We start from the raw sequence: 27,638 nt of genomic DNA, 5'->3' as shown, positions 1-27,638 counted from the left end.
TTTATAGATGAGGAACCTGAGGCACAGAGAGATCAAGTAATATACCTGCAGCTATTAAATGATGGAACTAGGATTCAAACCCTGACAGGCTGGCTCTAGAGAGTGTGCTGTCAACACCATGTCTCTTCAGAAGGCATTTCTTTTTTTTTTTTTTTTTTTTCCAGAAGGCATTTCTGTCATGAAGGGTTATTTATTGACCAGGGCTTTTTTTTTTTTTTTCGGACTGTCTTGGGTCGCCTAGGCTGGAGTGTAGTGGTGTGATCTTGGCTCACTGCAACCTCTGCCTCCTGGGTTCAAGTGATTCTTTTGTCTCAACCTCCTGAGTAGCTGGGATTACAGGCACCCACCGACACGCCTGGCTCATTTTTGTATTTTTAGTAGATTCGGGGTTTCACCATGTTGGCCAAGCTGGTCTTGAACTTCTGACCTCAGGTGAGCCGCCCGCTTCGGCTTCCCAAAGTGCTGGGATTACAGCCACTGTGCCCAGCTGACCAGGCCTTTTAATTGATTTTTTTTTTTTATGATTGAAAAGGTGCTAGGAATAATAATAAAAAAATCTATTATCCCTTGTCTGTGATTGCAAAATTCAGAAAGCTCTCATAAATGAAAATTTTTCTTTAAGTTTGGTATAAATTCATTTAATTGGCAAGACCTGACTTGAACCATTCTAAAGCTATTTGAAGTCTTTATTTAGCCAACTTAGTATGACTGTTCCATGTTTTGTTGCAGAAATATCAATGTGTTTGATTATAGGGCACTGCCCTGAACTTCACTGGGATTATTATATAATATGTACTTTGTGTTCCGCATTACCTTTCTGAAATTCAAAATATTCTGAATTCCAAAACACATCTGGCCCTGAGCTTCAGATGATGGATTGTATACCAAAGATTTTTTTTCCATTTCATTGAATAAATGTTCCTTTAGCTAATAATAAAACAGGACTTAGTCATGTAGTTAATTTTCCCAAATAATGTTTTTTTTTTTTATCTGATATTTTTTGTTTTTGCTAGAGCTCCTGAAATTATTCTTGGGTTACCATTTTGTGAAGCTATTGATATGTGGTCACTGGGCTGTGTGATAGCTGAGCTGTTCCTTGGATGGCCTCTTTATCCTGGTGCTTCAGAATATGATCAGGTAAAAGTGTTTATTTGAATGGAAATAGAATGCAAATAGTTACTTGTGAATTAGATTCTGGAGAAAGAGAAGTACTAAGTACTACTGAAGTATTTAGATAATAGGGAAAGAGTAGTCCAATTACTACTAAAGAACTTTTTAAAGAATGGTATAATTTTCTCTTCCTGCTTCTTAGGCTAAAGTATGTTTGCAATTCTATAATAAAAAAAAGAATTTTATTTTATATTACTTAAGGTTGATACTTTGCTAGATCTGTAATGATTTATTAGAGACTTAACTTTCATTAACTAATGTGCTTTGTGAGTTAGGAAAGTAGAGTAAGGATGAGGAACTGGAATTTTAAAAGAGAACTTCTACTTAGAGTTATTATAATTTTCTTTTACACATGACACACTGAAGTACTTTGTTCAGACTGAAACACTTTAGGTCCCAGAAGCTGTGACATACTGGGTCGCTAAGATAGGATTTAGAAAGGAAATCATCTGAGTTGTAGTAACATATGATCTGTATCTCAAAATAGACAAACTTTAGGAGGTACGCTATAATTTCCTAAGGAATTGGTCCATTAAGAGAAAATGTTTTACTGTGGAAGTAAATTGTGAATTCTCATTTCTTGTTATTTTTTCTTTTTTCTTTTTATTTGTTTGAGATGGAGTCTTGCTCTGTCACCCAGGCTGGAGTGCAGTGGCGCGATCTCGGCTCACTGCAACCTCTGCCTCCCTGGTTCAAGCGATTCTCCTGCCTCAGCCTCCTGAGTAGCTGGGATTACAGGTGCCTGCCACCATGACCAACTAATTTTTGTATTTTTTAGTAGAGACGGGGTTTCACCATGTTGGCCAGGCTGGTCTCGAACTCCTGACTTCAGGTGATCCACCTGCCTCAGCCTCCCAAAGTGTTGGGATTACAGGTGTGAGCCACTGTGCCCGGCCTTCTTGTTATTTTTTAAAAATGTTTCTACCCTTTATGATGTAAGCTCCTTGAGGGTAGAGATTGTTTCCCATCACCGGTGTATCCTCAGCTCTAACACTGTGTCTGGTACACAGTAAGTACACCAGTTTTTTGGTTGTGGTTTTTAAGTTTTTATTTTTTTAGAGACAGAGTCTTGCTCAGTCACCCAGGCTGGCATGTAGGCCTGGTCACAGCTTACTGTAGCCTCTAGCTCCAGGGCTTAAGTGATCCTCCCACCTCAGCCTCCCAGGTAGATGGGACTATAGGTGCATGCCACCTTGCCTGGCTAATTCTTTTATTTTCTGTAGAGTCAGAGATCTTGCTATATCAGCCTAGGGTGGTCTCAAACTCCCGGGCTCAAGCTATCCTCCTGCCTTGGCCTCCCAAAGTACTGGGATTACAGGTGTGAGCCACCATGCCTGGCCTATATTGTCAAATATCTTTACTTGTCCATAAATACACTTCTACCTTGTCATTTACAATGTCTGCATGGTATTTTGGTTTCCAGTTACAGGATTAGAAAGGAAGTTATCTGAGTTGTAGTAGATTCCACAGATTTGAAGTGTTAGAAGTCAACAGGAAAAGCAAAAAAGATTATAGCCAAAATTTTCAAAACTGAATTTCCTTGTAAATAATAGGTACAGTAGCTGTGGATGGATTAGTATATATAGGTATTTACAGATAAATTTCAGTAGTATTGATTAAACATTTGATTTCTTCCTTTGCCTAAAGTTAATGATGTTCTAGTGTAAAAGTCTTTAATAATTTCCCTTTTCACTCCAAATAGTTGTTTGATGGTTTTGATGTTTCAGATTCGTTATATTTCACAAACACAAGGCTTGCCAGCTGAATATCTTCTCAGTGCCGGAACAAAAACAACCAGGTTTTTCAACAGAGATCCTAATTTGGGGTACCCACTGTGGAGGCTTAAGGTCTGTCTTCCCTACTATGCTTCCGATTCCTGTACTCCACCCCTCACTCCCCAACTTTGAATTCAAAGTTTAGTTATTAAATTATTCAGGTAGAGAAGGGAAAGGAGAGGGGGAAACATTTTGAAAAATTATTTCTTTGTACCTGTTTGGCCTTATCCTCAGTTGAAAAACAAAACATTAATTGCTAGTTCAGTTGGCTGAGGTTATTTTGTATATGTTCAATCCACAGCTGATAGGAAGTTTGGAGAGTGGTGCTCACCATTAAGCGATAGAACTAGAGACATTTAATAATGACTGATTTTTAGAGAATTCTCAATGAACATGATAAAATCACGTAATTTTCTAACTGCCCACATTCAGGACTTCTGTATTTTTTCTCGAAACAAATACCTGCTTTTTACTTCTGAGCCTACTCTGTCAGGTTCAGAAATATCTGAGTAATTTGACCAACCCTGTGACTGTGCATCTGAGTCTGTTGAACAGTTAGCATTTGAGATATCAATTCATTTCAAAGTAGCTTTAAGAGAACAATGGTAGTGTCCTTTTTTACGTGACATTCTTTAGAAACTGTGCTGTATCATTACTTGCATGTTTATTTTATCACTGTTGAAAGGGTAGCTAGATATCAAGGCCACATCTCTCCACTGGAAGATTTTCTGGTTGTGAATTACTTTCATGTTTGCCATCTATGGTTGGCAAGGTGACCACACTTGTCTCTTGTATTCTGGCTTTAGTTTTGAATAAAATGTGAAAATAACATACAGATGGAATTTAAGGAGGAAAATCTTTATTTTATAGACACCTGAAGAACATGAACTGGAGACTGGAATAAAATCAAAAGAAGCTCGGAAGTACATTTTTAATTGCTTAGATGACATGGCTCAGGTGAGTACAGAAAGTTTCAGAAAGTCAGACATTTATTTTTAATCAGAGACACTTCTGTTGATTATACTAAAGACAAATTTAATGTTATCTTTCTAGTATTTGTTTTCAGTTTTTATAAAAAATGCATTAATATTCTACCATGTATTAAAGGAACATTTAAATCCTAACCAAGTATATTTTTAGAATTACATATTTCTCTCTTGATTTACTTAACTGGTCTTGTTACATAGCAGTGTTTTAAAATATTACTTATGAAAGTTTCTTGTCCCATTTTCTCTATTAAATAAACACTTAAGAATTATATTTATTGAGCACCTATTATGTTACAAACTCTGAACACTTCACACTTATGTCATTTAATTTTTTCAACAGTAGAAACTTTTATATTAAGGTAGTAACAATCACTATTGCTTAGCTACTTGTTCCATTTTTTTTTTTTTTTTTTTTTGTTTTTGAGACAGAGTCTCACTCTATTGCCAAGGCTGGAGTGCAGTGGTGTAATCTCAGCTCACTGCAACCTCTGCCTCCCGGGTTCAAGTGATTCTCCTGCCTCAGCCTCCCAAGTAGCTGGGATTACAGGCACGTGCCACCATGCCCGGCTAATTTTTGTATTTTTTTAGTAGAGATGGGGTTTTACCATGTTGGCCAGGCTGGGTCTCAAACTCCTGACCTCAGGTGATCCACCTGCCTTGGCTTCCCAAAATGCTGGGATTACAAGCATGAGCCATTGTGCCCAGCCCCCAAATTTTTTATGACAAGAAATTGTTTAGCTTTCTTCTACCACTAAATTTAGATGAAGATTTTAATTAAGCAGCATAAAAAGAGCCTCCTCCTGTGAAAATGATTACATTTTCATAAAAAGAATTTCCCCAGGTTTCTCTTTTGATCATTACATAGATATACGCACACATAGTTTGGAGGGAAAGCAGCTATGTAGTGTCAGTGCTAAAGGTTAATTGAAGAAGTATAATTCTGAATTTTCTTTGGAAGGTGAATATGTCTACAGACCTAGAGGGAACAGACATGTTGGCAGAGAAGGCAGACCGAAGAGAATACATTGATCTGTTAAAGAAAATGCTCACGATTGATGCAGATAAGAGAATTACCCCTCTAAAAACTCTTAACCATCAGTTTGTGACAATGACTCACCTTTTGGATTTTCCACATAGCAATCAGTGAGTATGGAATATTCTGGGGCTTTTGCCATGTGGTTCTTTGTTGAGTTACCGCCTTATCAATGGCACTATCAAATGAGTCAGGCACTTTGGTGCTTATAAATCTGGCTCAGCAGTGCTTTTCTTTCTCATTGAAACATCGTAAGATAAAAATTAGATGTGTATTTTTCTTCCCTATGATTATACAGATTCTTGATTTATCTTATCTGAAAGTGATTGGGAAGAAAAACTTTGATCCATGTTCATCTTGAGTTATTTGCTGTCTGTTTAAATCTCAGCATTCATTTAATGAATCTTTAATCTCTTTTTCAGTGTTAAGTCTTGTTTTCAGAACATGGAGATCTGCAAGCGGAGGGTTCACATGTATGATACAGTGAGTCAGATCAAGAGTCCCTTCACTACACATGTTGCCCCAAATACAAGCACAAATCTAACCATGAGCTTCAGCAATCAGCTCAATACAGTGCACAATCAGGTATTCAATAAATAAGTTTGGAAATTCAAGCTTAAGTGGGATAGAAACTAGTAAGAATACGGGGCAAGGTAAAGAACCAATTTTTGTTTTGGTGGTCTTGTTGCTTCTTAGAAATTCTCCACTTGACAAAAGTTGATGGAAAACAGGGTAGACTAATAATACTTACCAGGCACAGGCTAACTAAAGTTAAATATAAAGGCCTAACCCATGCCCTCATATGTTCAGCATCATCAAATAAATGGGGTCTGACTATTGTGCTACTTACTGCTGTTAGTTGTACTAACTTTAGCCAAATGACTTTCTCCCTGTTAGGAGAAGGATTTTGTATCTCTTGTTACTGTATTGAAAGGTTTCCAGTCATTAACTTTAAGGGTGGTTTTGCATTTGTTTGCTAGCCAGTGATATTTGCATTTGGGTTTATGTCTGAAGATGTAAGCTTCCCAGTTTCTTGGCTGGGTCTACTTTTTTAATGGAAGAGCCTGTGAGATTTGGTGGGATCTTCCATCCAGTAATTTTTTGTGCAGAAGTAGTTGGGGTTTGTGTAGCCACAGCCAACATAGGACCATTCGTTTTTTTTATTTGCTTATTTGACCTTATAATATGCCTTCGATTTAGGGACTAGGAAAGTTTCTTAAGCAGAGTTATTTCAGAGGCAGTTAACATTACATTTTAAAACATTATTCTAAGTTTTTCTGGATAAATTCTGTATATATAAAATTATTGTGTGTCTCTACTTAATACAAGTGTACAAATATAATCCTTTTGTTTTTAGGCCAGTGTTCTAGCTTCCAGTTCTACTGCAGCAGCTGCTACTCTTTCTCTGGCTAATTCAGATGTCTCACTACTAAACTACCAGTCAGCTTTGTACCCATCATCTGCTGCACCAGTTCCTGGAGTTGCCCAGCAGGGTGTTTCCTTGCAGCCTGGAACCACCCAGATTTGCACTCAGACAGATCCATTCCAACAGACATTTATAGTATGTCCACCTGCGTTTCAAAGTAAGTGGGGAAACTCCTGTATCATATGGTATTGTATCAGACCTACCTGCTTTAGGCAGCTCTAGTTGTTTAGTTCTGATCTTTACAAGTTTAAACTCTGTCTCTGATGAAGAAGGTAACTAAAATTGGGTAATATTACAAAATAGATTTTCTCTTTTTACATAGGCTATTTATCTAATTATGATGCTATCTGATGCATTATAAGAGCTCACTTTATGTTTCCTTAATTGAATTGCCTGATACCAGTCTTCTTGCCCATTGAGTCCTTGTGTCAATGTCATACGTCTTGTATAAGCATGTATCTGTCAATATGCAAAATCTATACAACTTGAAAAAATTTGTTGTAAGCAGAATTGCTAAATATTGGATCTTATTTCCTATATCATTCTGTTATAAAAATTATGTTCCCAATAAAAAGTGATTTTATTCTAAAATGTAAAAATCATGTTTAAGAATGTGGAAATGTCTTAAATTACTTAAGGAAAGAAAAATCATTATTTATTGAACTAAAAAATCCTACAGGCTGAGGTGCTTGTGTGGGGCAGGCATTAAGATTATCTTCTTCAGCTTATGAATCATATAGTTCCTGCAAAACTCCTGTCAACAGAGGAACAGAATAGCTGAAGGAGGAGGCTGAGTCCCTGTGTTGCAATAAGATTTTAATTTTCACATTCCCATCCTTCTTAATTTTCACATTGTTGTTCTGTAATCTAGTCTGTCCAGTTTCTTTTTTCTGTATATGGGAAATGTGTGTTTAATCATTTGGTAAGCCATTTAGAAGAATGTTACTTTAAGGCTAAAATCCAATGACACATTTGACTTTCCCAAGAGAAGGTCAGTGTCAGTACCCTGTGAGAATAAGCCAGGATTCAGATATCTCATATAACACTTTACATAGAAGCAGGTAGCATTTTTGCCTTTTTACGTCAATTACTTACTGACCGTGACTCTCTTTGTTTGTTTGGTTTCTGACAGAGTCGGAGCAAGCAGAAGGAAAAGAGGGGCTAGGGGAGTTTGAGAGATTGCCAGGAGGACAGGAAAGCAATAGCGATATAAACCAGGGAGAAACCACAGGGAGAGCGGAGGAACAGATTCAAAATCCGTAAATGCACATTTAGCCTAACTTACCAAATTATTTTCTGCATATGCTTCATAATAGTAAATTCTGTAGTTGGGATTGTCGTATGTTGAGTGATTCTTCCACTGAGCCTAGCAGATGAGCCACTTTTTTCACCACTTTTTCCAAAGAGTTTCATTGGAACAGTTTTCAGATGTGGGACCCTAAAGTTTTCTGCTGCTTCTCAGATGATACGAGATGAAACAGAAGAACTTTTGAGTTCCTTTAACAAAACAAAATGTAAACTAAAGAAGTTAGAGGGGAAAAGTGGGATAACCCTTTTTAGTATAATTAGGTAAGTATAAGCTTTGAAATTTTTCCTATCTAGGAAGTATAAATAACCTAAGGAGCTATTAGAGCATATTTAAAATTTTCCAAATGAAAAGGGAGTTTTAAAATTAAGGTGATGATGATGATGCCTGATACATATTACTGTATGCCAGATAATGTTCCAAATGCTTTTACATGTATTAATTTATCTTCACTAACAATTCTAGCAGGTAGGGTAATGTCATTATCCCCAATTTATAGATGAGAATTTTGAGCATGGTTCCTTCATATGCCCAAAGTCCTATAACTAATTATTGCAGAACCATGATTTGAACCCAGGCAGGGGACTTCATAGCTTCTGTATTTTGAAGTATTATTCCTTATTGCCCTTCAGTTGCCAGCCACCACTAGTTGCTCATTTCTGTGCAACAGTGGTCTATTCCAGGTTGCCCACTTTTCTTGGACCATCTGTTCTTTTACAAGATGCCTATACTTACAGGAGGATAGATCCTCATCAGTTAGGCAATTTATTCTTTCCATACTTACCTGATTCTTTATTTAAAGGACTATGTTCAATAAAACAAAATAATAACAAAAAATGAAATTATAATCCCTTTTAGGTCAGGAGCCAGGGAGAACCTTCCAACAGTGTTGCCTTTTGTTAATTCTTTTTTTCCACTTTTGGGCTGCCTAAAGTACGATAGCTATCTAATACATTAGAGTCACAATTGTAGGTCAGTACTATAAATACTACTTTCCATACTATCCTGGTTGGCCAAAATAGATACACATTTTGCTTAGTGGTAACTATTATTCTGTAATTTTGTCACCTTTTGCTTTATCACCCTGGGGGCTATAGATGAGCTTCGGAAGTGAACATTTCCTCCTAAATTTTACCAATTTGTAGGAGGCTATTATTATACAATACCAATGTCTTGTAGTTAGGCATGTATCCATGTCCTACTATAGGCAAGAATTTTGTGTGGCTTAGCCTTCTTATTAGATAACATTGCCTACGGAAGCATGGCTGGCAACTTTTTAATCTTGATATATGAATTTGTTACTTTTTATTTTTATATAAGTAGAACTTAAAAGATTGTTAGTGTTTTAATTGTGATTTTACTTTGCCCTCTTATTTTGTATGTTGCTGGATTGTATTTTTCTTCATGACAACTTGTTATTAAATTACTCATAAATTACTGAAGTGGAAAATTAGAAGACTGACTATTAGGTCTATGAGTTATGCTCATTTGATACCTCTATAGTAATATTAAGAGAAATTAGTTGGTGATAGTTGAGAAAATGTCACTGAAGGAGTCTTTAATTAAAATCTTTATATCCTCACTTAACAAAATTGCAGACATTAGTGAATTGGAAATATAATAGAAACTTAAATTCTTTATGTTGCAAGTTTTGATAAAGTACAGAAGCAACTGAAGGCTCTCAAGTCTTGACAAAAAGAATTGTCTTTAGTTGCGCTTTTCCCCAGAAGGAAGTCTATTTGTAGGAAAGATTTATTCAACATTTGTTAATAAAAAGATAAAGAAGACATGGTTATTGTTATAAAGGCACTGTTACAAAGAAGAATTCTTGATTTTCCTAGCTGTCCATTAACTACAAAAGAGCCCTATTAGATGTCAATGACAGTAGATTTCTAAAATAAGTTGAAGAAAGTTTCTATAAACCAGAATGTCTGCTTTTAAAATATTCTTATCCTAGGCATAATTTTTTCAGTTCATGCCTGGTTAAGGATAAAATATATGACTGATTTATGGACTAGGTTATATTTTTTGAGGAATGGGGAAAAACATTCTGAATAAAAAGGTAACTTAGATTATAAATTATTGAGCTTTTCATAATCTTTCTTATCTAATTCACTAAAAGTTATACTTAAGCCTTTGCTTTTAAAGATTAGAGTTTTAAAAACAAGTTTTTTTTCCCCTGGATTAAAAACTTTTTCCCCTGGATTAAAAAGTGAATAATGCCGGGCATAGTGGCTCATGCCTGTAATCCCAGCACTTTGGGAGGCCAAGGTGGGCAGATCACGAGGTCAGGAGTTCGAGACCAGCCTGGCCAACATGGTGAAACCCTGTCTCTACTAAAAATACAAAAATTAGACGGGTGTGGTGGTGCACTCCTGTAGTCCCAGCTACTTGGGAGGCTGTGGCAGAAGAATCGCTTGAACCTGGGAGGCAGAGGTTGCAGTGAGCCCAGATAGCACCACTGCACTCCAGCCTGGGTGACAGAGCAAGACTCCATCTCAAAAAAAAAAAAAAAAAGAAAAGTGAATTTAATTTCCTAAGTGAAGATTTTTTTGTTTTTGCCTGTACTCTTAATGGAGATGGGATGAATATTGTGTTTTAAATTTTGTAGCATAAAAAAATTTAGAATTCCTTTAAACCAACCCTCGCTATATCAGACATCTTTCCATTAACCTAATCTGAGGGGAAGTCTCCCTTTTCTTAACTTCCAAGACTTCTATGAATGAAACTTCTTTGTCTTAAGTGTCTAGGATTAAAACCTGAACAGTGGATTATTTGAACAGAAAAGCTGAAAACAAAATAATCTTAAAACAGTACTCCCAGACCTTGCAAAACTATTTAATTGTGATGCTGTTTTCAATAGCTGGACTACAAGCAACAACAAAGCATTCTGGATTCCCTGTGAGGATGGATAATGCTGTACCAATTGTACCCCAGGCACCAGCTGCTCAGCCACTACAGATTCAGTCAGGAGTTCTTACGCAGGTAAAAGCTGGAGCAATGTGGATACTCAATATTGCTAAACACTATTGAGATTCAGATATTTTGTCCTAGAAAATGGTATTTCCTTTGACTCTAAGATCTTTCTTGGTCATGATTCAGTGGACTTAAAATGAAACATCTCTATGGAACAATATACTCATTCCTAACACTATTGCAACTCTGCCATTGTCTTCCTTAGATTTGCAGGGGAAAAATATCCAGACATTCTTGAGAAATGGTCTTCTGAGTAAATTTACTCTAATTTTGCGGGATGAAGCATTTTTTGTTGTTGTTTGTTTTTTAAATGTTGGAGCTCATGTAAAGATAAGTATGTATGCAGCATTTTGATTCTAAAATACAAGGTTCCACTTTTGCACCCTTTGTGTCCCTTTTGCTCACTCTTTTAAAATTTCATCACAGTTGAGAGGCTGGATCACATCAGGATGCCTCTTCATGTATTACATTCCTTCATTCCTTGTGTTTAACCAGATTGTAGAAAGCTTTAAAACTTTATACTTGCTATGGAACATTCGACTAAGATGATAGAAAAAATTGTAAAGTATTTAAATAGCAACAAACAGTATATTTTATATTTTATATATAAATGTTTGTGGCCTATGACACATAGGAAATTCTCAAATCCAAAAACCCTATTTTGTGAACAGGAGGAAGAATTCTTAATAAATGTCTTTGTTTCATAGAACTGATCCCCTGAATCTAGCCCAAGGAGGATTCCTATACTTCTTTGTTTTAGGCCATTGGCATTTGACTTTGTGGGCCAATGCTGTACAAAGTTGAAGGGGAAAGGTTGTGTTTGGTATATGCATTTTAGGTGCTATCAAATTACTGTTCATTGTCAGTAATAACTTGGGGGGAATGAGAACCCTTCTGAATCCAGATATCCTGCCTCCATGTTTGTTTCACTCACCTGCCTAATCTACGTTTCAGGGAAGCTGTACACCACTAATGGTAGCAACTCTCCACCCTCAAGTAGCCACCATCACACCGCAGTATGCGGTGCCCTTTACTCTGAGCTGCGCAGCCGGCCGGCCGGCGCTGGTTGAACAGACTGCCGCTGTACTGGTAATTCCCCTCACTTGATTGTGTTACTAACGGAGTTTTCTTTGGTTTCTTTCTTTTTTGTTTTTTCCTGTTTGTTTTTGTTCTTTTTTTTTTCTGGTTTATTTTTCAAAAAAATTTTTTAGCTTAGTCTTTGCAGAGGGCATGGAAGCATGTGCCATCTTGTGGCTGTGTTCTTGCTACATCTTTTAATGTCTCATTGTTTTCCTCCCCAACATTTGCTGTAGCACTGTCTGACTGATGGTTATGCGGCTCTGTAAGGAGCCAGATCCCTTGATTCTTCTTTGCCAGCCTAGTGTGATAAAAGCTCTCGATGTAGCCTCAGAAGAGCTTCAACACTGTTACTTGTTTCTGCCTTTTACCCTCTGATCCTTGAGAATGAAGGAAATGGCCTTAAATTGGCTCAGCTACAGGTACCCGGATGGCCAAAATTGAACTCCTTGGCAAGATAGCTTTCTCCTTTTTTTGCTGTTTTAAGGTCCTAAAACTTTTCTGCATGTGGAAATGCTTAAGATGCTCGTAATTTATTGCTTTGTCAGTTAATATTAACCATCCTTCTATGGACACATGAAGATAGCTCTTTTTGCCACTCATGATCAGTGGCAGCTTATATCTTACATTTAAAGATATTCCCTTTAGAATGTAGATCATATTGTAGGTCATATTGTTGGTTGAAATTAAAAGTGAACACATTTTTAGGAGTTTTGGGAGGAATTAATTATTTTACAAATAGGTCTTTATACAAAGGTTGAAAGTATGGCCAACAAACTATGCAAATACAATATCGTTGTTATTAAAAGTCATGGGGAATAGTTACTTAATATAGCTCCAATTGTAGTATTGGGCTTAGAGATAGAAAAAACAAACAAGACTTTGAGGGTGTTTCAGGATTTGTAAACTTAAGAGTGATTTTTTGGATGTGTTTTGGTTTATATGGGGAGTTAGAATTGTTTATTGGATATCCAGCATTTTATCATTTGAAATTTAAAATTAGGTAAGCATCCAAAAACCTGAAAGGCACTATTGAATCCTGTTATTTCTCTGTTTTCAAAGTTGCTTTAAATTTCTTTTGTTGTTTCTGAAGTATTCATGTGAGTGAAAACACTTCCAGAAACATACTTTGGTTGGAATTTGGTTTTCAGTTTAAAAGTCTTTGTCATTTCCAGATTAATTTTCTTGTAAGCATAAAACCTGAGTGTGAGGGAGTCAGATATATTTCCAACTTGATTGATCCAAGCCACTGGTTTTAACTCACTCATCTGTAGTTTCGAGGTTGGAATGTTAGTTGACACTTCTCCTTTGCTGCTTCTCTTAAGTTTGCACTAGCCATTTGCTAAGCTTTGCATATTTTTGTTCTTCCTCTGTCAAAACAGTTCGTCGCTTGGAACGCCAGATTTCTGCCTCACATTGGAATGTTATTTCTTGCTTTGTATTAAACTACATGCTTTGTCTTGTGCAGGTGTTGGCTTATGGAAAGACGCATGGTGTGACTTAACATACTTCTTTTATTTTTTGTTTTGTTTTGTTTTGTTTTAAATTCTGTTTATGGTAGCAGACGTGTTTGCAGTTTCTCTGCTTTGAAGGCTTCTTGTTTGGAACCAGTATTTGTAACAAGTGGATTTGTTACTTGCAGAAATATTTTTAAAACAGTGTGTTGATGGCCTTGCAATTTGAAATTCAAGAAACAGAACCATATGTACCCAAGCATTGTAGGTAATCATACTGTAGAATTCAAGTTTAAAAAGGAAACTTCCAAATCTGTTCTCATTTTTTTTTTTCAAAAAATGCCAGAATTTCTGTGAGGAAGAAGTACAGAAAACATTTGTTGCTCAGTTTATTGCAAGTGACATGGTTTTTTTAAAACTAGAAATCATGTATTTTCTTGTAGTGATTAGTTTTTATGTGGAAATATTCCTGCAAATGATACATAAAAACATATTTTAGGTAACTATTAGAAACAAAGTATGATGCTTTCTGCTTCTATTTCATAAACATCTTACTTTTGTCTTTATTTTGAAATTCCATTATGTGGCTATAAATGATGAAGTTAGCTTTTTCTTGTTGGCATAAGATTTTTTTCCCAAAAGGATTAGGCCTTTGGTCATCCACTTCTGGCTCCATTTTCCAAGTACAACCCTTTTAAAAAAGGGAACAGCCCTGCCCTTTGTTTTATGGGTTGAATTGATCTGATATCTTATCTGAGTGGCAGTCAGATTAAAAAATTTTTAATCTCCAGGGAGTCCTCTTAACTCTTTCTAGGAATATATTTTAGAATTGTTGCAAAAATGAAACTCCAGCATTTAACCAGCTCTTATCTCTGAACTCTCAGACTCCTTTTCTCTACAGTATAATAGAAGCTCTTAACTGCAGGGATCTTCTTTTCTTTAATACCCGGGTGGTCAGGTTATGGGGGTGGGCAAGAGAAAGCAGTATGTTTTCTTTCCCCATTCATAAGACTTGTAGCTTGAGCCCCTCTGACCTTTCTTTTTTAATCTCTGCAAGTTAACAATCTACAAGGAATTTCTTTTAAGATATGAATTTTTCTTTCTTTAGAAAAACAGAAGAAAAAGCCAAGAATGAATCAAGTCTGGATGTTTTTTGTGTGTGTTTCCTTACAGCAGGCGTGGCCTGGAGGGACTCAGCAAATTCTCCTGCCTTCAACTTGGCAACAGTTGCCTGGGGTAGCTCTACACAACTCTGTCCAGCCCACAGCAATGATTCCAGAGGCCATGGGGAGTGGACAGCAGCTAGCCGACTGGAGGCAAGTGTCATATGTTACTCTAGGAGATTTGTAAGGGCAGATCCCATAGGGTGGGAGCACTTGATAATAAGGAGAGAGACTAGTAAGAAAATAAAGGAAAATTTGACACTGTTGGAATCCTTTAAGAACCCATATCAGGCTAGGAGATGGTGTTATAAGAAAACTTTGAATATAGGAAAGCAGTAGGTTCTGAAGGTCAGGAATCATTTCTTCTAGATTTTTTTTTTTTTTTTTTTTTGAGACGGAGTCTCGCTCTGTCACCCAGGCTGGAGCGCAGTGGCGCAATCTCGGCTGACTGCAAGCTCCGCCTCCCGGGTTCACGCCATTCTCCTGCCTCAGCCTCCCGAGTAGCTGGGACTACAGGCGCCCGCCACTACGCCTGGCTAATTTTTTGTATTTTTAGTAGAGACGGGGTTTCACCATGGTCTCGATCTCCTGACCTCGTGATCCGCCCACCTTGGCCTCCCAAAGTGCTGGGATTACAGGCGTGAGCCACCGCGCCCGGCTCTTCTAGATTTTTTAAAGAGGGTCTTAAGTGATTAGAAACCATACACTGAGATCCTAAAGCCTGGTAATCTAGGTCCCCAACTTTATCTTTTATAATGAAAGTTCTTTTTTCTTTTTTTTAATGTTTAATTTTTGTGATTACCTACTAGGTATATATATATTTATGGGGTACATGAGATGTTTTGACACAGGCATGTAATGTGAAATAAGCACATCATGGAAAAGGGGGTGTCCATCCCCTCAAGCATTTATCCTTTGAGTTAGAAACAATCCAATTACACTCTTTAAGTCATTTAAAAATGTACAATTAAGTTATTACTGACTATAATCACCTATTGTGCTATCAAATAGTAGTTCTTATTCTTTTTTTTTTTTTTGTACCCATTAACCATCCCTACCTCCCCACTAGCCCTCCACTACTCTTACTAGCCTCTGGTAACCATCCTACTCTCTATGTCCATGAATTAAATTGTTTTGATTTTTAGATTCCATAAATAAGTGAGAACATGTGGTTTGTCTTTCTGTGTCTGGCTTATTTCACTTAACATAATGATCTTGAGTTCCATCCATGTTGTCGCAAATGACAGGATCTCATTCTTTTTGTGGCTGAGTAGTACTCCATTGTGTATATGTACCATATTTTCTTTATCCATTCATCTGTTGATGGACACTTAGGCTGCTTCCAAATCTTACTGTGAACAGTGCTGCAACATAGGAGTGCAGATATCTCTTTGATATACTGATTTCCTTTCTTTTGGGTATATACCCAGCAGTGGGATTGCTGGATCATATGGTAGCTCAATTTTTAGTTTTCACAGGAACCTCCAAACTGTTCTCCATAATAGTTTTACTAACTTACATTCCTACCAACAGTGTACAGTTGTTCCCTTTTCTCCATATCCTTGGCAGCGCTTATTATTGCTTGTCTTTTGGATATAAGCCATTTTAACTGGGGTGAGATAATATCTCATTGCAGTTTTGATCTGCATTTCTCTAATGATAGAGATGTTGAGCACCTTTTCATATGCCTGTTTGTCATTTGTAAGTCATCTTTTGGAAAATGTCTATTCAAATCTTTTGCCCATTTTTTGATCATATTATTAGATTTTTTTCCATAGAGTTGTTTGAGCTGCTTACATATTCTGGTTATTAATCTCTTATCAGATGGTAGGTGCTCAACTTTAAAAAAATAAAATGCAGCTGCATTTTGGCTAATTGCTTTTGATGTCTGTTTGGTCCTGATTCTTCAGTGGTTTTGGAATTCACTCTTCTGTCTTTCTTTCTGTTGGTACAGGAATGCCCACTCTCATGGCAACCAGTACAGCACTATCATGCAGCAGCCATCCTTGCTGACTAACCATGTGACATTGGCCACTGCTCAGCCTCTGAATGTTGGTGTTGCCCATGTTGTCAGACAACAACAATCCAGTTCCCTCCCTTCGAAGAAGAATAAGCAGTCAGCTCCAGTCTCTTCCAAGTGAGTCTGTGTTACAGCTGGTAGTTAAAACTGTGCCAGTTTGAGAGATAGTTGCCTTGCATTTGGAACAATGTATAGACATATAATATAGCTCTGAAGCAGCAAGTAGCTGCCAAATTGAGGAAGAGCAAATCATTTCATCTGGGCATGTACACCAGGTGTGTCCTGGTTATGATGGTCCTTTCTCTCTGCTGCCACTTTGAATCTAGGGCATTTTATGACGTTTTTATTTTACTTTACAGAGTGAAATTTAATCCTGGGATAAAGGGCTTATAAAAGTAAAATGTCTTTTGTATTTTGGTGCTCTTGTCCCTGGAAACTCTTGCCAGCATGGTGCGTATTTTCCCTGGAACTTGTATAGTTAAATGTATTTGCTTAATGATTATGTAAAAAGGAATCAATGAGTAAATTGGAAAGCAGTCTGGGGAAAAGATACACAATTTGGAAGGCCAAAGACTGAATCATCTTTCCATGTGAACTTTTCCTACAGGTCCTCTCTAGATGTTCTGCCTTCCCAAGTCTATTCTCTGGTTGGGAGCAGTCCCCTCCGCACCACATCTTCTTATAATTCCTTAGTCCCTGTCCAAGAACAGCATCAGCCCATCATCATTCCAGATACTCCCAGCCCTCCTGTGAGTGTCATCACTATCCGAAGTGACACTGATGAGGAAGAGGACAACAAATACAAGCCCAGTAGGTAAGATAAGTGAATGGTTCCTGGCTCTGTTGGTTTTCGACTATTGGCTTCAGGCAAGTGGGCCCAGTTTGGCCTGTGAAAGAAAGGACCGGCGGGGCACGGTGGCTCACGCCTGTAATCCCAGCACTTTGGGAGGTTGAGGCCAGCAGATCACCTGAGGTGGGGAGTTCGAGACCAGCCTGGCCAACATGGCACAACCTGTCTCTACTAAAATACAAAAAGTAGCGGGGCGTGGTGGCACATGTTTGTATCCCAGCCACTCGGGAGGCTGAGACGGGAGAATCACTTGAACCCAGGAGGCGGAGGTTGCAGTGAGCTGAGATCGTGCCACTGCACTCCAGCCTGAGTGATAGAGCAAGACTGCATCCCCTCCCGCCCCCACCCAAAAAAAAGGGCCGAAGAAAAAGGCATTTTGGAAGCATAGCCTTTGATGGGGCTTTTGGTGTTGGGCATACAGAAGAGGGAATGACCTCTTGCTTTTACCTGAGAAGGTAGGATTCACACATGAAAGTAACTTAGGAGACTTTACAGAGTCATACAGAAATGAAGTTTAAGTGAACTTGGAAGAGAAAATTTAGAATGAATTTAGAGCCTGTTAGTTCAAAAGGACCAATTGTAAGATGGTAGAGGCAACATACAGGAGGTGTTAGAGGTATGGACTCTGAAGTCCCTCTGTCCTGGGTCTGAATCCTGTCTTTACCACTCATCACTTCTTGTGTGACCCTGGGCAAGTTCCTCATCTCCCTATTCCTTAGTTTCCTCATCTGCAAAATGGGGTTAATAGTACCTACTTCATAGGGTTGTTGTAAGGATTCAGTGAGATGTATGTAGAGCATGAGAGTAGTGCCTGATACATAAGTACCCTGCTGCTAGTATTACCATTATTATTACCATCTTTATCATTGTTATCATGGGAGAACCAGAGACAGGTTATCTAAGAAACATTGCTTAAAAGGGCAGTTGAAGCTTGGCATGGTGGCTCATGCCTGTAATCCTAGAACTTTGGGAGGCCAAAGCAGGAAGATCACTTGAGCCCAGGAATTTGAGACCAGCCTGGGAAACATAGTGACATCTCATCGCTACAAAAGATAAAAACAGTTGGGCATGGTGGTACACACCTGTAGTCTCAGCTACTTGGGAGGCTAAGATGGGAGGATAGCTTGAGCCCAGGAGGTTGAGGTTGCAGCGAGCTGTGATCACTCCACTGCACTCCCGCCTGGGTGACAGAACAAGACCCTGTCACACACACAAAAAAGAACAATTCAATTTTCATGTATTTTTCTTTTCCTCAGCTCTGGCCTGAAGCCAAGGTCTAATGTCATCAGTTACGTCACTGTCAATGATTCTCCAGACTCTGACTCTTCTTTGAGCAGCCCTTATTCCACTGATACCCTGAGTGCTCTCCGAGGCAATAGTGGACCCGTTTTGGAGGGGCCTGGCAGAGTTGTGGCAGATGGCACTGGCACCCGCACCATTATTGTGCCTCCACTGAAAACTCAGCTTGGTGACTGCACTGTAGCAACCCAGGCCTCGGGTGAGTGTATCTTCACAGCTTGAGTTGAATTCTCCTTTGATGTGTGTATGCTTAAATATTTTGCCATAATCCACTTATGTCCGTGGTACAGACCAGTGGTGTAGACATTCTTAAAGAGTCCTTAATTCAGAAATCAGTTCCCTGCACAATGTGAAATTATTTTTGGCCGTCACTTTATCTTCCTGTGTTTATTTTGCTTGGATTAATATACAAATGAGATTGTAGTCTCAGAAACACATTCAATGCTGATGGGAGAAAGCAGACAAGATGTGTGATATTGCAAGAAGAATTAGCAGCGAATTAGGTTTGCCACAGATGATTTGAATTTGGCAATCGAGATGTAGACAGGACTTGATAATATTGAAAATGACTGCAAAAGTGTTTTGGAAAACAGCTATATTCTTTAGATTTTTTTTCTCACCCAGTGTCATAGCAGTGATGCTTTTGATGGTTTTATTACCAACCCAATTACTTCCATCTTCTTTGCTCTGTTAGATACTCTAGGCTCCCTGATTCAGTTATTGTGTTAGTTGAGTAATAGTAGCTATAGTAACAAGTCCTAGATTTTTGTAGCGTAACATAGTAGAATTTTACTTCTCTCTCATATAATTTCTTGGTACAAGTGTTTGATTCCTGAGCATCCAGTCAGAAGGAGAAGGTAAGTTTGAAGGAGGCACACACATGTCTTAACCTCTTTAGGCTGGAAATAAGTGGAAATAGTGAATACTTCTCACATGGCCCCACCTAGATGCAAGGGAGCCCAGGCAATGTAGTCTTGTCAAGGCAGCTGCTTTTCAGTGACAACTTCATACCAAGGAAGGGGTTGGTGAAGTTTAGGTGTCAACATAAACCTGGGCCATACTTGTATAAGTTATGTTTTATTATGTATTATCTTACTGCCATAGACATAAACAGGGTTGTAATTTGAGGGTATCGTGTTATGCCTCTGTGTGATTCTTTTCAGAAGTAGACAGTTGTCCCATTGCAGACAAGGGAGAGAGCTTCCTGATGCTAGGCTACTGAATAGAATTATTAGGACCTCCGTGCGCTCTTGGGTCCAGAGAATATAGGCTATCACATGGGACACTGAATAAATGCTCTGGTTTTCCTAATGGGAACACAGAAGCAAGCAAAATTTCACATTCAGCTGTCCTGTAATTTCTTAGAATTTGAAGACAGTAAGTGCCCAACGAGATAGAATTTTGCCTTCTTTTAAACCCTCTTGACACTTTAATATCCTAAGAATTATCAATAGCTTTCTCAGCTTCACATTATCATTTCTGTGCTTGTTTAATCCCTTCCTACATAAAACTGTAAACTCTTGGAGAGAGAGATGGTGTCTTAGCATATTTGTATTTCCAGTCGTTCCTTGTATATAACAAGAGATTATAGTTAAAATATTTAGAATATTTATTTAAGTGAACCTTTTGAGGATCCCATATGGAGATTTGTGCCAAGACGGAAAAGAAATGGGTGATAACAGGTTATTTTCTTCTGGTGTAAATAGAATTGAGGAAGTAAGACATACATAAGACCTTAACGCTTGCAAACTACATACAGATGTGGGCTAATTAATATGATGCTATCTGAGGTTAGCTCAGTGATGTCTACTCATAACTATTAAGCCTGATGCTTTTTTAGGTCTCCTGAGCAATAAGACCAAGCCAGTAGCTTCAGTGAGTGGGCAGTCATCTGGATGCTGTATCACCCCCACAGGGTATCGAGCTCAACGCGGGGGGACCAGTGCAGCACAACCACTCAACCTTAGCCAGGTAAGCGCTACGGCTACTGCCTTCTGTTTGGTCCCTGCACTGTTGTTACTTTCTGGAGAACCCTGCTTCTGGCTGGATGCTGAATAAAGCCAAATGAAGCCCCTTTTGTGTCAAACAATTTTGTGTTCTATGGCTTATGTTGTACTGCATATACTGTGTCTCTTCATTCACTCTGTAAGTGTGTTCGGGATGTACATTCTAGGTTTTCCATCAGACCTCCCTAAGTCTACCCTGGAAGGTTAGAGAAACGTCTGGGATTTAGTAAGAGCCTGGGATGCTTTAACCATGTCTGTGATAGGCATATGCTTTGAGACCAGATTCTCTTTATCCCCCAGGCCATAAGTAAGCTGATCCTTACATTGGTTACTTGAGTCAAGAGATTGTGAAAAGCTCATTGGCCACCAAGTTCAACTGGTTCTAGATCCTACTTGTTGCTGGAGTCTGAGATTTGGGACTTCCCTACTCTCCGAACACCCCCAGCCCCAACCCACCCTTCTGCTTCTCTCGTTACTTTATTCTATTTGTGTTCACTCTTTGAAGCTAAAATTCGAGTGCTTGTATGATGTCCACTAGTAGTGAGAAGGTGTCAATATGAGGGTGTGTGAGAGAGAGCACGTGCAAGTGAAAATGTAAGTTTGAGTTAGTGCATGTATTTTAGGCTCCACATTTCAAGAGGGGTATGAAGAACTTAGAGGACGAGAACAAAAGAAAGCAATGGTAAGAAATAAAGGTCAGGAAAAATTCAAATTTACTGACGCCAGAACAGGGTGAGTTGAGTTACCAGTTACTAACCTGCAGGAGTGGGGAACCCTATGATCTCTTGATTCTCCCTCTTCCTGTCATGCTTATAAGCAAACTGCTGTTACCTGACCCAGGTTAGGATCTGTATTGCTAAGAGGCAGAGGGAGGGGTGGCTGATTTCTGACAGCATTCAATGCCAGTCTGGGAGATTATGTGCTATACCCATTTGGAAACAGTACAAGTCAGGACCTGAGCTCTTAACTTGGCCTTTGGTGCCCTGAGCCGGAGTGACCTCAAGATTCCTCACTTCCTCCTTCTTTCTTCCAGAACCAGCAGTCATCGGCAGCTCCAACCTCACAGGAGAGAAGCAGCAACCCAGCTCCCCGTAGGCAGCAGGCGTTTGTGGCCCCTCTCTCCCAAGCCCCGTACACCTTCCAGCATGGCAGCCCGCTACACTCGACGGGACACCCACACCTTGCCCCAGCCCCTGCTCACCTGCCAAGCCAGGCTCATCTGTATACGTATGCTGCCCCGACTTCTGCTGCCGCACTGGGCTCAACCAGCTCCATCGCTCATCTTTTCTCCCCACAGGGTTCCTCAAGGCATGCTGCAGCCTATACCACTCACCCTAGCACTTTGGTGCACCAGGTCCCTGTCAGTGTCGGGCCCAGCCTCCTCACTTCTGCCAGCGTGGCCCCTGCTCAGTACCAACACCAGTTTGCCACCCAATCCTACATTGGGTCTTCCCGAGGCTCAACAATTTACACTGGATACCCGCTGAGTCCTACCAAGATCAGCCAGTATTCCTACTTATAGTTGGTGAGCATGAGGGAGGAGGAGTCATGGCTACCTTCTCCTGGCCCTGAGTTCTTAATATTGGGCTATGGTGAGATCCTCCTTTACCCTCTTGAAATTTCTTAGCCAGCAACTTGTTCTGCAGGGGCCCACTGAAGCAGAAGGTTTTTCTCTAGGGGAACCTGTCTCAGTGTTGACTGCATTGTTGTAGTCTTCCCAAAGTTTGCCCTATTTTTAAATTCTTTATTTTTGTGACAGCAATTTTGGTACTTGGAAGAGTTCAGATGCCCATCTTCTGCAGTTACCAAGGAAGAGAGATTGTTCTGAAGTTACCCTTTGAAAAATATTTTGTCTCTCTGACTTGATTTCTATAAATGCTTTTAAAAACAAATGAAGCCCCTCTTTATTTCATTTTGTGTTATTGTGATTGCTGGTCAGGAAAAATGCTGATAGAAGGAGTTGAAATCTGATGACAAGAAAAGAAAAATCATTACTTTTTGTTTGTTTATAAACTCAGACTTGCCTATTTTATTTTAAAAGCGGCTTACATAAGTCTGTATTTTTACTATCAGGCATTTCTCCTCAAAATCTCACATTTGTTTTTTGGACATTTAAACTTACAGAGTTTCAGTTTTGTTTTAATGTCATACTTAATGGGCAATTGTTACTTTTGCAAAGCTGGCTACGTATTACTCTGTTACTATTGGGATTCTCTCAATTGCTCCTGTGTTTGTTATAAAGTAGTGTTTAAAAGGCAGCTCACCATTTGCTGGTAACTTAATGTGAGAGAATCTATATCTACGTGAAAACACCAAGTATTCTTTTTAAATGAAGCACCATGAATTCTTTTTTAAATTATTTTTTAAAAGTCTTTCTCTTTCTGATTCAGCTTAAATTTTTTTATTGAAAAAGCCATTAAGGTGGTTATTATTATATGGTGGTGGTGGTTTTATTATATGCAAAATCTGTCTATTATGAGATACTGGCATTGATGAGCTTTGCCTAAAGATTAGTATGAATTTTCAATAATACACCTCTGTTTTGCTCATCTCTCCCTTCTGTTTTATGTGATTTGTTTGGGGAGAAAGCTAAAAAAACCTGAAACCAGATAAGAACATTTCTTGTGTATAGCTTTTATATTTTAAAGTAGCTTCCTTTGTATGCCAGCAGCAAATTGAATGCTCTCTTATTAAGACTTATATAATAAGTGCATGTAGGAATTGCAAAAAATATTTTAAAAATTTATTACTGAATTTAAAAATATTTTAGAAGTTTTGTAATGGTGGTGTTTTAATATTTTACATAATTAAATATGTACATATTGATTAGAAAAATATAACAAGCAATTTTTCCTGCTAACCCAAAATGTTATTTGTAATCAAATGTGTAGTGATTACACTTGAATTGTGTACTTAGTGTGTGTGTGATCCTCCAGTGTTATCCCGGAGATGGATTGATGTCTCCATTGTATTTAAACCAAAATGAACTGATACTTGTTGGAATGTATGTGAACTAATTGCAATTATATTAGAGCATATTACTGTAGTGCTGAATGAGCAGGGGCATTGCCTGCAAAGAGAGGAGACCCTTGGAATTGTTTTGCACAGGTGTGTCTGGTGAGGAGTTTTTCAGTGTGTGTCTCTTCCTTCCCTTTCTTCCTCATTCCCTTATTGTAGTGCCTTATATGATAATGTAGTGGTTAATAGAGTTTACAGTGAGCTTGCCTTAGGATGGACCAGCAAGCCCCCGTGGACCCTAAGTTGTTCACTGGGATTTATCAGAACAGGATTAGTAGCTGTGTTGTGTAAATGCATTGTCCTCAGTTTCCCTGCCAACATTGAAAAATAAAAACAGCAGCTTTTCTCCTTTACCACCACCTCTACCCCTTTCCATTTTGGATTCTCAGCTGAGTTCTCACAGAAGCATTTTCCCCATGTGGCTCTCTCACTGTGCGTTGCTACCTTGCTTCTGTGAGAATTCAGGAAGCAGGTGAGAGGAGTCAAGCCAATATTAAATATGCATTCTTTTAAAGTATGTGCAATCAATTTTAGAATGAATTTTTTTTTCCTTTTCCCATGTGGCAGTCCTTCCTGCACATAGTTGACATTCCTAGTAAAATATTTGCTTGTTGAAAAAAACATGTAACAGATGTGTTTATACCAAAGAGCCTGTTGTATTGCTTACCATGTCCCCATACTATGAGGAGTTTTGTGGTGCCACTGGTGACAAGGAACTCACAGAAAGGTTTCTTAGCTGGTGAAGAATATAGAGAAGGAACCAAAGCCTGTTGAGTCATTGAGGCTTTTGAGGTTTCTTTTTTAACAGCTTGTATAGTCTTGGGGCCCTTCAAGCTGTGAAATTGTCCTTGTACTCTCAGCTCCTGCATGGATCTGGGTCAAGTAGAAGGTACTGGGGATGGGGACATTCCTGCCCATAAAGGATTTGGGGAAAGAAGGTTAATCCTAAAATACAGGTGTGTTCCATCTGAATTGAAAATGATATATTTGAGATATAATTTTAGGACTGGTTCTATGTCGATAGAGATGGTGTCAAGGAGGTGCAGGATGGAGATGGGAGATTTCATGGAGCCTGGTCAGCCAGCTCTGTACCAGGTTGAACACCAAGGAGCTGTCAAAGTATTTGGAGTTTCTTCATTGTAAGGAGTAAGGGCTTCCAAGACGGGGCAGGTAGTCAGTACAGCCTACTAGGAACATGTTGTGTATTCTTTATTTTTTAAAATCATTATATTGAGTTGTGTTTTCAGCACTATATTGGTCAAGATAGACAAGCAGTTTGTATAATTTCTGTCACTAGTGTCATACAGTTTTCTGGTCAACATGTGTGATCTTTGTGTCTCCTTTTTGCCAACCACATTCTGATTTTCTTGTTGGAACACAGGTCTAGTGTCTAAAGGACAAATTTTTTGTTCCTTGTCTTTTGTTCTATAAGGGACAAGATTTGTTGTTTTTGTAAGAAATGAGATGCAGGAAACAAAACCAAATCCCATTCCTGCACCCCAGTCCAGTAAGCAGATACCACTTAAGATAGGAGTCTAAACTCCACAGAAAAGGATAATACCAAGAGCTTGTATTGTTACCTTAATCACTTGACTAGCAGTGTGTGGCTTTAAAAACTTAGAGATTTTTCAGTCTTAGTTTGCAAACTGGCATTTCCGATTTTCCAACATAAAAATCTACCTGTGTCTGCTGAATGTGTATGTATGTGCTCACTGTGGCTTTAGATTCTGTCCCTGGGGTTAGCCCTGTTGGCCCTGACAGGAAGGGAGGAAGCCTGGTGAATTTAGTGAGCAGCTGGCCTGGGTCACAGTGACCTGACCTCAAACCAGCTTAAGGCTTTAAGTCCTCTCTCAGAACTTGCATTTCCAGCTTCTTCCTTTCCGGGTGAGAGAAGAAGCGGGGAAGGGTTCAGTGTAGCCAGTCTGGGCTCATAGGGACACTTGGTCACTCCAGAGTTTTTAATAGCTCCCAGGAGGTGATACTATTTTCAGTACTCAGCTGAAATACCAACCCCAGGAATAAGAACTCCATTTCAAACAGTTCTGGCCATTCTGAGCCTGCTTTTGTGATTGCTCATCCATTGTCCTCCACTAGAGGGGCTAAGCTTGACTGCCCTTAGCCAGGCAAGCACAGTAATGTGTTTTATTCAGCATTATTATGCAAAAATTCACTAGTTGAGATGGTTTGTTTTAGGATAGGAAATGAAATTGCCTCTCAGTGACAGGAGTGGCCCGAGCCTGCTTCCTATTTTGATTTTTTTTTTTAAACTGATAGATGGTGCAGCATGTCTACATGGTTGTTTGTTGCTAAACTTTATATAATGTGTGGTTTCAATTCAGCTTGAAAAATAATCTCACTACATGTAGCAGTACATTATATGTACATTATATGTAATGTTAGTATTTCTGCTTTGAATCCTTGATATTGCAATGGAATTCCTACTTTATTAAATGTATTTGATATGCTAGTTATTGTGTGCGATTTAAACTTTTTTTGCTTTCTCCCTTTTTTTGGTTGTGCGCTTTCTTTTACAACAAGCCTCTAGAAACAGATAGTTTCTGAGAATTACTGAGCTATGTTTGTAATGCAGATGTACTTAGGGAGTATGTAAAATAATCATTTTAACAAAAGAAATAGATATTTAAAATTTAATACTAACTATGGGAAAAGGGTCCATTGTGTAAAACATAGTTTATCTTTGGATTCAATGTTTGTCTTTGGTTTTACAAAGTAGCTTGTATTTTCAGTATTTTCTACATAATATGGTAAATTGTAGAGCAATTGCAATGCATCAATAAAATGGGTAAATTTTCTGAATTATGTGGCTGTTTTTGACTTCTGTTATAGGATATAAAGGGGATCAATAAATGACATCTTTGAAAGTGGCTAAGCATATTGTATTTGAGCATCAGTAGAGTACTAGAGACAATTTCATTCTTCATACAAATCTCCATACTGGAAATGAATAGGGTTTGGCAGGGAATACTTCCCAAGAATGCAGTGTCCAGGGTCCTTACTTCACATCGTCTGGATCTGACCCTTTGAAAGAGGTAGAAGACTTCTGAGACAGGCTAATTAAGCTTTATTTCCTCATGTATTTTGCCAAATAGCAGTAGCAGAATGAAAAGATGAGTAACCACAGGAGGCTGCTATTTTTCCCCTCCTTTCAAGCTGTACTGTTAGAGTCATGGTCCTTTTTAGAGAAGGAACCTCTCATCAGATTCTGTTGATTCTAAAGTGAATAGAATTTCTCCCGATAAAGAAATAGGAGTTTGTTTGGATTAATGACTGCAGGTCTCTGAGTAAATGCTCTATTTGATTTTTTTTTTGGCCCGTGTGTCAGGCCAAGTCTACCTTATGGTGGCAATTAATTCATTTTGGGCTCCTGCAGCCGTAGTTGGGATATAGAAATGAGAAACACTCAGAAATACCCTTTTGGACCACAACCAAGAGAAATAACCAATAGTCTTTTCTCCCAGTGGTAAGGAGGTCAGAATACATTGATTTAGACTGCAACAACATAATATATATAATATATATATTTTATATATATAATATATAATGTATATATTTTATATAATATATAATGTATATATTATATATAATATATACTGTATATATTATATATAATATATAATGTATATATTATATATAATATATAATGTATATATTATATATAATATATATACTTTATATATATTATATATAATATATATAATATATATTATATATAATATATATTTTATATAATATATATAATATATTTTATATATATAATATATAATATATATAATATATTTTATATATATAATATATAATATATATAAAATATATATATAAAATATATATAATATATATAATATATATAATATATATGTATATAAAATACATATATATATCTCAGATATATCAGATTCCGGCCCCCCTGCAATAAATGAATGTATAGTAAATTAGTGTGAACTCACTGAACACTCCTCAGTTTTGGTGAGAGAATGTATCTGGTCTCTTTCAGGCAAAGGAAAGCCATGTAAAACAGCACTGCTGTCAGCCTTACTTCCAGACAATCGAGTTAATTT

The 27,638-nt window shown here is 38.1% G+C and overlaps 1 protein-coding gene across 4 annotated transcripts in view; it reads left to right on the top strand.

The window, feature by feature from the left end:
* The window catches only part of HIPK1 (homeodomain interacting protein kinase 1), a 44,884-nt gene extending 22,363 nt beyond the window's left edge, over positions 1-22,521 (top strand). The window contains exons 3-16 of one of the 4 annotated variants that reach the window (XM_003268009.4): positions 1,014-1,137; positions 2,898-3,017; positions 3,816-3,902; positions 4,893-5,077; positions 5,390-5,552; positions 6,325-6,550; positions 10,563-10,684; positions 11,630-11,764; positions 14,380-14,522; positions 16,324-16,506; positions 16,997-17,203; positions 18,496-18,737; positions 20,379-20,509; positions 21,578-22,521. In XM_003268009.4, coding sequence (XP_003268057.2) covers positions 1,014-1,137; positions 2,898-3,017; positions 3,816-3,902; positions 4,893-5,077; positions 5,390-5,552; positions 6,325-6,550; positions 10,563-10,684; positions 11,630-11,764; positions 14,380-14,522; positions 16,324-16,506; positions 16,997-17,203; positions 18,496-18,737; positions 20,379-20,509; positions 21,578-22,066 — 2,557 coding nt within the window. In that variant the 3' untranslated portion in view covers positions 22,067-22,521. The remainder of the gene's footprint in view (positions 1-1,013; positions 1,138-2,897; positions 3,018-3,815; positions 3,903-4,892; positions 5,078-5,389; positions 5,553-6,324; positions 6,551-10,562; positions 10,685-11,629; positions 11,765-14,379; positions 14,523-16,323; positions 16,507-16,996; positions 17,204-18,495; positions 18,738-20,378; positions 20,510-21,577) is intronic. The other 3 variants (XM_030824798.1, XM_030824800.1, XM_030824799.1) reach the window with 3 other exon arrangements.
* Positions 22,522-27,638: the final 5,117 nt, after the last annotated feature.

The sequence above is a fragment of the Nomascus leucogenys genome, chromosome 12 (assembly GCF_006542625.1).
Source record: "Nomascus leucogenys isolate Asia chromosome 12, Asia_NLE_v1, whole genome shotgun sequence".
In the NCBI taxonomy this organism is placed as follows: Eukaryota; Metazoa; Chordata; class Mammalia; order Primates; family Hylobatidae; genus Nomascus; species Nomascus leucogenys.
This window is presented reverse-complemented; position numbering and strand designations above follow the sequence as displayed.